At 41.2% G+C, this 10,278-nt stretch overlaps 1 protein-coding gene across 3 annotated transcripts in view; it reads left to right on the forward strand.

Moving 5' to 3' along the window:
• The window catches only part of CREB3L2 (cAMP responsive element binding protein 3 like 2), a 76,141-nt gene extending 66,030 nt beyond the window's left edge, over positions 1-10,111 (forward strand). For all 3 annotated transcript variants that reach the window (XM_069807558.1, XM_069807555.1, XM_069807557.1), the window contains exons 8-11: positions 797-865; positions 7,990-8,089; positions 9,030-9,156; positions 9,853-10,111. In XM_069807558.1, coding sequence (XP_069663659.1) covers positions 797-865; positions 7,990-8,089; positions 9,030-9,156; positions 9,853-10,082 — 526 coding nt within the window. In that variant the 3' untranslated portion in view covers positions 10,083-10,111. The remainder of the gene's footprint in view (positions 1-796; positions 866-7,989; positions 8,090-9,029; positions 9,157-9,852) is intronic.
• Positions 10,112-10,278: the final 167 nt, after the last annotated feature.

Below are 10,278 nucleotides of genomic sequence, written 5' to 3' on the forward strand. Positions count from 1 at the left end.
AACTTTGGTGATATCCTTGATGTAATTTCCTTTTTTCTATTCTTATCTCTTTATGGATGAATCTTGCTTTCTCAGAGTTACTCCTGTGAAATTCCACTACATACATACAGATATCAAAGCTATTTCCCTTTACCTTCTCCTTTCTTGAAGCTATTCTGACTGATCATGTTTGTCTTTTTAGGACTTTTAGGAGTCCCATATTTTTCACTTGGACCTCGTATGTGGCATGTCATATGATAACCAACTTTAGTTTAGGGAGTTTCCAGGGGCAGTGTGGAAATAAGCACTCTCTTGGAAATGAATCCTCCTTGCTTATTGACCTTCCTAAACTTGAAATTCCAGAATCTGATTTCAGAAAAGTGGCATTCACTAAATTGCTTGGTGCCTCATCCTAGCAATGAAATGCACACATTGAACACCTTTGCACAAAATACTTGCTAACAACATAAATACAGCACGTTCTGTGACTTTTAAAGTATCTGTCCCATGGCCTGATGCACAGAGAAAGTCAGAGCAGGGTCTTTGCTGTTGCTATTTCAAGAGGCAAAAAGTAGTTACAGCCCACCCTGAATGAGCTGCACCTGCTGGGATGTAGTTGAGCACTGTAAGCAGGTGCTCCACAGCCAGTAGTATCTTTTGCAATGTCTTTTACACCATAAAGTATGATTAAAGGTTATGACTAAAGTTCGTTGGTTTAACTTTTCATTAAATGTAGGCACGATGATAGAGATCTCTGTGAAAGCAAGTTTAATAAATAACTGATTTTTTATGTTCCTCTTTCTTGTGTTGTCTCCAGAGTTGAGACTTGTTCAAATGAAAATAGTGAGCTGCGTAAGAAGGTTGAAGTCCTGGAGAATACTAACAGGTAAGGTACGAAGGGAATAAAACAAAACTGTAGCATGATACTACAGTGAAAACTGAAAATCTGGAAGTTAAGAGATCAATTGAAGTGTGAAGAATAGCTGTATCTGATCTGGTTAATGTCAAAGAAACGTGAGGAAGGCCAGTTATCGTGACTACAGTGTGATGTAAAGCATAGAGACTTTGATGTCAGGTCTTAAACTGTCTCGCTAGCCTGTGGGGTGCTAGAGAAACCTTTTAGTACTCTTCTCTTCCACTGCCCAAGGAAACCCGAATAGTGATATGTAACAAACAAAACCTACAGCCCAACTCTCCAAATTGTCTTTATTTAGTGAAAGACTGTTTTGACAGGACACCTTGACCTGGAGCGTGACACTTCCAGGGGTTACAGTGCTGAAGCTCAAGAGTCATTATTAGTTCCTTCTGGACTACTAGATGTCACTGCAATTATTGTGCACCCTTCTAAACATCTCACACCCCAGAATTTCCTTCATTTGGAGGCGGAAAATCAACTTCTTGTTTCTTCGTTTCTGAAGAAATGGGTGACTCAGTGGTGGCTTCTCAAAGGACACATGGCAGAAATAGCCATGAATATGGGTTGAATAGCTGAGCTTTTAATCGGACGTAAGCTGAGAGTGGAGTGTCAATCATGGCTTATGCTCCGTGTGTTCTCTAATGATGGCAAATTCCTAGGAGTAGGTACTAGATAAGCCCACTGTTAACACCTTCTAGTTAGAGGCATTTGTAGTGATGGTTGAATATTACCATTCAACATGAAGGTAGCATGAAGATAAGACCCACAATCATGGAAAATGGCCTTAGAGCTTGTCTGGCAGCCAGTGTATTGCTAATTGAGTGGCATGTGTTGTTTCTAATCTCCGGATACCATCTCTGATTTCATGGAGCCAGACCCTGTAGCACTGTAATTTGCTGTAGAGTGTCTCCCACACACTGCTCATGCATAAAGACATCTGCTGTTTGTTTGAAGAGAGCCAAGCCATTTCTGTGCCTCTTGTATCTTCCTTCAGGGCTTTACATAAAAGAACCAGGAATTGTTCTGTAGGTGTAGAGTAGGGTTTTCTCTCCCAGGATCTGTCCCAGGAGGTGCTGAAGCCAGCTGCTCTAAGGAAAGGTGCAGCTGTGGGTGAACCACTCAGGGACAACATGCTGTCAAGCCTAGAGTTTTTCTCCCCAGTTCAGCTAAATTTGGCCAGCTGTTTTCATCTCTTGAATTGTTGTGGATGCGGTCGTGAGAACAGCTGTGTTGGTATTGTCCATCTTTTTACACAGGACCTTTAGCATCTTCTCTATTATTTGATGATCTTATTTCTCTCATACTAAATCCTCTAAAAATACTTAGCTAAGTGATATTATCTCCAAATCCTTCATACTTTGGGCACGTGGGATGAGTTGCATTGTTTTCTTCCCTCTGCAATAGCATTATATTGATTTGTAATCTCCTGCAGAGAAGCAGATGTTCCTGACCCTCCGCACAGGAATTCTTGTAATTCATGGCAATGCTGTTTTGGCTATTTAGATACAAACAGTATCTAAAATCTGTTAAAGCTTCAAATTGAAGTACTGAGAAATTTGTAAAAGTGCCTGCTTTCATCAAGCCTGATTTACGTAACATAACACATTATGGGTTTTTTCACCTTAACCCCAAAGAGCCACTTTTCTTATTTAGTGTATAATTGTGCAACTGTCTTATTCAGAGAATGGTTCCAGGCCCTTGTTTAATGAACATTATCCACTTTCTATGGTGAATTCAAAATGTCTGGTCTCCTCATTGCTATTTGCATAGAGCCTTAGAAACTGTTCAAATGTTTCAGAACTTGCCTTCACAGCATCCTATAGCTGATACTTCCATCTCCTATGTACAGTGAGGAGTCAAAGTGCAAAGCAGTGATGGTCAAAATTATGCACTGTCAGTTTATTCTTGGATGCCCAAATTTGTATGTTTAGGACTTTATTTCTCAAAGTACCTAGCACACAGTTATACACACATGTATTTTATTTAATATGCCCAAAGCAGAGCCCCATTTCACTTTAGTTGCAACTTTGAGTGTTCAATGCAGTAAAAAATGAAGACGTAGTTGAAAGTATTATCTAAAAGTAGATCTACAAACATTAGCGCTGTTCTTTTGTTGTAAAATGTTATAAGAGTGGACGAAAGGTAACAGGAAAATAAGAGCTGTGATTATGTGTAAAAATGTTCATGCATTCAAGTGTAGAGGAAGACAAAGTTGTTTTTTTAGCTTGTTGGAAAATTGGGCTATAGCTGCTTACCTAAAAGTTAATGCACATGTATGTGCTGTCAGTCAGTATCATGTTTTTATAGTCTGATTGGAGTTGAGAGGAACTGAAGGGCAATTTCCAAAACATACAACTATTGAACTGCAGAGTTTCCTTTCAGTATGCGCAATCAGTTTTTTAAAGTATGATACTGTGTATATAGAACACAATTGCTTAGATACATACCTAAGACTTCAGGGAAACCCTGCTTGCATTTCAAAGTCTGGATCCAAACCATGGAAACACTAGAATTTCTTCTGGTAAAAATGTTCCTACATTATTCTCAGTAACATGAAAAAAATTAGAATAATCTTCCCTGAGAGCCTGCCTCAGTCTGAAATTCTGGATCTGAAAAGATGTAATGTAAAAGGTGCAAGTGTGGTCAAAAAATTTGCATCCAGTAGCATCTCCCTTGATATTCATGCATCTTAAAAGGCAAGGCAGGAGGCTGGGGATCAAGATGCAGGGGAGTTTTTAATTCTCATTACTCTGAGTGGGTGACTGCAGCATTTTTGGCATCTTTAGTATTAGAACACTAGCATATGTTTCCTCTCCTAACTTAATGTGACTCAGTCCCTTAAAAGAAACCCATCCAAGTTCCTTTCTAGGCAGTTTTCTCAAAACTAAGGAAGCACATTATTACATGCATATCTGTTATGTCTTGTAGCCACAAGTGAGCCAGGCTTTCATTGGTTTTAGTAGCATCTGAACATGTGGGGCACTCCTGTCTCAGAAAGCAAAGGGTGTGAGAAGAAGCTGGCACCAAGAGTTGAACTGACTTGTCCCAGTCACCAAGAAGGCTTGATTCACTAGCGTTTTGGCACTGGGGCCGAAAGCAGAAATTGCCAGTGATCTAGGGGGTTGCATATGGTTTCTGACACGAGCGTTGTCTAGCTGGAACCATGGCTATTTGGGCTTAAAGGCAATATTGAAACATCCGGTACTGTGTATGACATCTGAGAAGTACTTTTGCTTTTCACTTCTGTTGAGTCTGTATTTATAGATATACTGATGGTCACTTTTCCTGGAAAAATGATAGACATAGCATATGGTTGAGTGTGTCACACATGGACAATGCATGCAAGTAGCTGCTAGAGTTGCTCCCATGGAGTAACGACTAGCAGGTTGTGTAGATCTCCACTCTGACAGGCACCTTAAAGGCAATGGCTTTATAAATACAATTGGGATGTTCTTCCATTTCTCATACTTCCGTTCAAGCTATTGTTACAACTCCCAGTCATCTAAAGATCAAGTTGCATATCAGTCTGACCACCCCAAGGGTTTATCAGCACCAAAGCTGCCAGACCTCACTGATTTGCTTCGCTGTTCCTTTATTTGAGGCTGGTAAAGTCATTTTACCAAGTCATTTTCAAGGAGTGATGGATCTGCATTTAAGTTGCAGTGAGATATCTTGCACTTCATTTCAGACCACCCTTATAATAGTTGACAAAGTGTGGCAGCCCTGGAGCAACTCCTTGTTTTCAAAGCAACAGGACAGTGTTTTGTATGCTGAAACATCTTTGATGAAAAATTTCTGGATTTTTTTCCTTGTAATTCAAATGAGGAATAATTATGGATTTTTTTTCTGCTTTGTGGTATTCTGGTCTTTCAGTGGAAATCTTACTTTGGGATTTGCTGTCTTTCCTACAAATAGGACAGGCAGAGAAGGAATCTGTGTGTAGAGTTGGAAGACAGAATAATTTTTCTCTCTCCATATCAAAATTAGGTTTTGTTCCTCACAACGTAGACAAATTCTCTAAAAAATCTTGATCAAAATAAACAGTGTTTGGTGTCCCTTAGAAGCTGTCTTTTTTTGTTTAAATCACTGTTGGATTTTAAACATAGACACTGAATTGAGGAAGCCTCCCAGGTGGCTAGGTCCTGGAGTGTCAGATTTTCTCTCCTTAATCAAACTGTCACCGGAAGCAGAGGGGAAGCCTTGACTTGTTCCTAACTTTGGTAGAGAGAGGGGCTCTTCTGAAGATGAATATGTGAATGTGCACACGAAAACAAGACATCACAGGCAGAGTGAATTTGCTGGCAGTGTGTGGAAGGGAGAGCAGGAGTCTTCAGTCACTTTACAGCTTTACTATGAGGTGCTTCCATTGGCAGAGAAAAGCGTGAAAGCACGTTCACACCTCCTACGGAGGTGACCCTCTAATTGAATATCACTGGGAAATGTGTCAGACACAATGAAAATAATCCCTGTGGGTGCAAACCCCCTTATGCATGCTGCCTTGGGATTGCATTTTCTCCTGTTAGGATTTAGCCATAGGCAGCGTGTTTTGCTAAAAGCGTTCATGGCCTTCCTTCTGCTCTTTAGAGGGAGCATCTTAGTTTAACTTAAGTCCCTGTTCTGCAGAGCAGAGAGTTGCTCCTTTTCCCTCTCATAGTCCAGATCATCCCTGCAGCTGGCCAGTAAGAATGAATGCAGCTTTTGTGTGGGAGAGGAGATCTTTTGATCTCGGAATCCAGTCTTCCACCATTCCAGATTCAAATAGGGAATAAAAGCACCAAGGACTGCCCCATTTTGGTGGTGGCAGGGTAAACTGGTATCATTTCTGAACAAACTTGTTTCTTGCTCTTGCCTTGGCTCTTGCTCTTAGTTTGAAAATGCACCTGTAGCCTATCAGCTCGCAATACTGAGTCCTTGTCTGTGGGGAGGCAACAGTAGCTCTGCTCAAACAGATAAATGACTTGGAGGAGAAAGACGTTTTATATAAAAGTAGTTGGTAAATAAGGTGGGTGATGAATCTTCCTCTGTGTATAAGAGACCTCAGAATACCTGCCTAATTTTACTTTCCAAAAATAGTGGTTTGGAATCAGCTCTCTGGGCCCACTCTGCCCAACAGTTTTTTTTAAATCGGGACACAAAAAGGCAGAGATTAGCAAAATCAGGAGAATTGCCTCTTCTCTGTTGATTTCCTCACCAGCCATTAGCTGTTTTCTCTCTGACACCTCCACAAAAAGTGGCAAGAATGATCAGCATTTCAAGGCTGATGCTGCCAACCCCCGAGCTGGGGAGGAGGAGAGCTCCCTCCTCGCTCCGTAGAGCTGTTCTGTGTCAAGCCCAGTGACTCAGGCCTGTAACGGGAGAAAGATTTAGTCTTCTATAAGAGCACAGAAATTGCAGGGTTAAAAAGGCCTTGCTGTATAACATAGCTAGAGGCATATGGTGGGAATACTCTAGGCAGCGTGTTCTGTGCCGGAAAATGATATATACCACGTACGCAAGTCTTTGTGAACCCTACGCCATGTAGTGGATGTGAGGAGGAACTGGGAGAGATGCAGAAGGGAGCAGGGAATTAGGATAGTCTCATTTATGTGATGGACAGTGTTTTAATCTCTTAATTTGCCTGTGGTCTCTCTAATAGTGAATAAAGGACTGAATTAGATGAATCACTTTCTTTTTTTAAATATTGAATTGCAGAATAAACCATGCTCTCAAGAGCATGCCAGACATCCTTCCTTAATAAGTTGAGAAGGATCTGCTGGCCCAGATAAATCTGTGCTGTGAGCATGCCTTGTGCTCATTTCAGAATGCATTCCTGAAGTCCTTGAATTCATTAAACCCTAATTAGCAATGAGCATTGATGATTAAAAAAATCTATAATAATAGGCAGACGAGTGTATATTGAGCTGCCAAGGCACCTCTGGGTCTGGCCTACAATTAGCTTTTAGCCAGTTTGATCTTAAAATAATCTTTCTATTTTCTCTGACATTCTGACCTTGCCTCTTGCTTTAGCATTTGACGTCACAGCCTCCAAAGCTGTTGCCTGGAGTTTTGTGGGGGTTATCCTCCACAATAGATTGTGAGACTTACAGGAGAAGTGAAAAGTAAAGTTGGAAACAAACAGCAGATTTAACATCTTGATACGAAATTGTACTAGATTTGTGTGGAGGACAGGCATTTGGGTTACTCCTTACCTGTTAAAAAGCTTTAATGAAAACAAAATTAAAACTGCTGTGAAAACCCTGTATCAATCATACTTTGAGATTATTTCCCATTTAAATGACTAGTGTCCTGACTGTAGTAATTGATGATACAGCAGAAGAAAATCAGCCAGAAAGACAAAAGAATATCCTTCTGGTCTGGGACTGTTGACTCCAACTGCAAGAGAATTGCCATTGTTGTTGGGACCTCTGAAAGCCACAGTCCCAGTAGCCACTTGAAGCATCTGTGATTTTTGTCAGCTCCTGGAGGATTTAGCAAATAGCAATAAAGTGCTTTATTTAGTAAACGAATTTGAGAAATGGGAGTCTGTGCCTATGTCTGACTTTAAGACCTTCTCTTCGAAAATGGTCCGGCATGTGGTCCAAAGCACCGTACAGCAGGTTTTCAGAAAAAGGAGGTAGCCATATACCTCTACCACCAATTAGAGCAGTTATAAACTTGCTTCTGCACCTTTTCAAATAGTGGCGAAACTCCTGCTGAATTCATGACATAGAATCAGGTTATATATGCATCTAGTCACTGCATGTAGAGCAGTTTAAGTTGTTTGTACGCTTTCCAGAATTGTTTCTTGTAGAGACACTGAAAACACCATTTTTATTGACAAGAGCTTTCTGAAAGTACTAAAGAAGTAATTGTTCAGGGACATCAGTTGAGGGAAAGAAGAAAGATCTTTCTGAAAGTTCCAGTGTTAATACATGTTAAAACTTTGTAAAATTAAATACATTCCTTGCTACTAACTTCAAGGAGAGGACTTTAACTATCTATACCTTTATCATAAATGCTGTATTATTGCCAGGTGTGGAATTTGAAGCAAAAAGCTATTTAACCATCAGGTAGATCAGTGTGTGTGATGCTTGTCTGTTGTCTTTGCTTTCCAGAACACTTCTGCAGCAGTTGCAGAGACTCCAAGCCATGGTTGCTGGGAAAGTGTCCCGTTCGTGTAAGGCAGCTAGCACACAGACAGGGACCTGTCTTATGGTGAGTGTCCCTAAAGCTGGGAATTGTAGGGGCATGCGAATCTCTTTCCACTGCTCAAAGTCACATCCCTTGTACCGCAAAGCCCCTCACTTGCAAATTCTCAGCTTGGGAAACTTCTCTTCATAATCTGACAATTAATTTTGAGGTAGGTGAGACTCCTGGCTGATGAAGATTAATGGTTGTGGGAAGGCATTAAATTCTGGAGGAGACTGGGCCTGTGCTTTTGATTGGGTGCTGCAACGATGAAAGAAGGAGCACTGCTCCTCTTGAGTGACCTGTTTTATTATTTCCTACAATATTGTATGTGAGAAATGGTGTCTAGGGTTGTAAAATGAAAATGAGGGTGTCTTTTGATACCAGTGAGAATAAATTTGCTCATCCAAATAAAAATATGACTAAGGCTGTAAATCTACCTCTGTCCTACTTCACTAATAGTAGTCAGGATAAGGAAAGGATTAGAATGAAACTTTTCCCTTTTCCTTCCCTACACTCAGCCAGCAAGTTTGCTTTATACTTGTGCTAGAAATTGATGGAAATTATTTTCAAGGCCTAAGTTGTTCTCCTAGTCTGCCAGCCTCTCTGTCACTTCGAAGAAAGACTGGGGCCAGCAGCAGAAATAACCTTGGAGATTCCCAACAGCATCTTTAAAACACATATGGTGGTTGTGTCTGCTTTTCAACTTTGGGAGCAAATAAAGCTACAGGCCAAAATGGTGGCAGACATTGAAAACAAACTCCAGCATTGAAATCTGCCCTTTAAAACACTGACTTGTTACTGTATATGTGCCTTTGCTAAGACACTGTATGTAGTGATGAAAATAGCCTCAGATGATTTGTTTTGAAAAAGTATCAGATCTGCTTTGTGTTGATTCTTAGTTTTGATGTGCACATGTGTGCCAAGAGGTAGTGCACTTACCTTTTCTGCATCCTCCCTTTGCCAGATGGTGGTGCTGTGCTTTGCAGTAGTTTTTGGCAGCTTCTCTCAGAGCTATGGGCCATATCCTTCTGCTACAAAAATGGTGTTGCCCAGGCAGCATTCCTCGCCAGAGTCCTACACAGACTCCATTGGTAAGTGACAACCATCACAGTCTTGGTCCCTTGCTTGATTGTGCTTCGGCACTTGTTTTCTACTCCCAACCCTAACCCCCTCCTCAAGCACCTCTTGCTTTTCTGCTCCTTTTCTGCTCCTTAGCTAGCCATTCCTTGGTATACCTATGTTTTTCAAAGGATAACTTGGCAAGCTGTTCTGATGGCGGAAGACTTCATAGACATGGGCAAAGCCTTTGCCCGCTAGCCTGCTTGGTACTTCTGTTTAAAGCAGGTTTTTTTCTGTTTGTGGAACTAAAGCTAGTGGTCTGTAAAAAGTAGCAGGATTTCTACTCAGTAGCAAATGTTCGTACTGTTAAAACGTGCAACTGGTATCAGCTGGTGTGTCCTTTGCCAATGTCAACAAAGAGTCTAACGACTGCATGGGAAACTGTTAGCATTATAACAATGCGTAATGAACCCGTTGCTTTCAAAGTATATTATCAAAGTGATTGTTTCATTTTCTTCTTGTGTTGTGAATAATTCAGAGCTTTTTGATCCTTACCTGGACCATTGCTGTGGTATCTTTCCTCAGCTATCAAATTACCAGTTAATCGCTATGAAAAGACCTTTGCAGCTTTAGTTCTGCCCTGTCGGTTTCCATTTCCTGAAATGACCAGGGCTGTTCTCTGAGCTGCCTGTTTCTCATCTCTTTTTGCCTTCTGTCTTTGTATGCAGTGAGGTCAAGGAGTCTGCTAATTTACGAAGAGCCTCACCAACTGGAGGAGTCATCAAGCCCGATCTCCTTTGCAGATCGCAATGACAGGCAAGCAGACACCTCCAAGTACACAGCACTGTCCCTGGAAGCCATGCCAGGGACACAGCAGGATGATATCATGCAATTCACAATAGCCAACGAGACAAGGCTAGAGAAATCGGTGCTGCTGGGCCTGCAGCAGCACAGGTGAGTGCAGGCCGGGCTGCTTGTCATATGGGTGTTTCGCGTCACTGTCATTTGTGCCTGGAGCGCAGCAGTAAGACTAGGGGCTCAGCTATGCTGGGCACTGTGAAACATGAAGTAAGAGTTTGGTCTCATCTGGAAAGCTTATAGGCAAAGTTATTGTTACTCTGGAGAAGTGGTTGCAATAATATTGTAGTAATACA

This window comes from Haliaeetus albicilla, chromosome 19 (genome assembly GCF_947461875.1).
Source record: "Haliaeetus albicilla chromosome 19, bHalAlb1.1, whole genome shotgun sequence".
In the NCBI taxonomy this organism is placed as follows: domain Eukaryota; kingdom Metazoa; phylum Chordata; class Aves; order Accipitriformes; family Accipitridae; genus Haliaeetus; species Haliaeetus albicilla.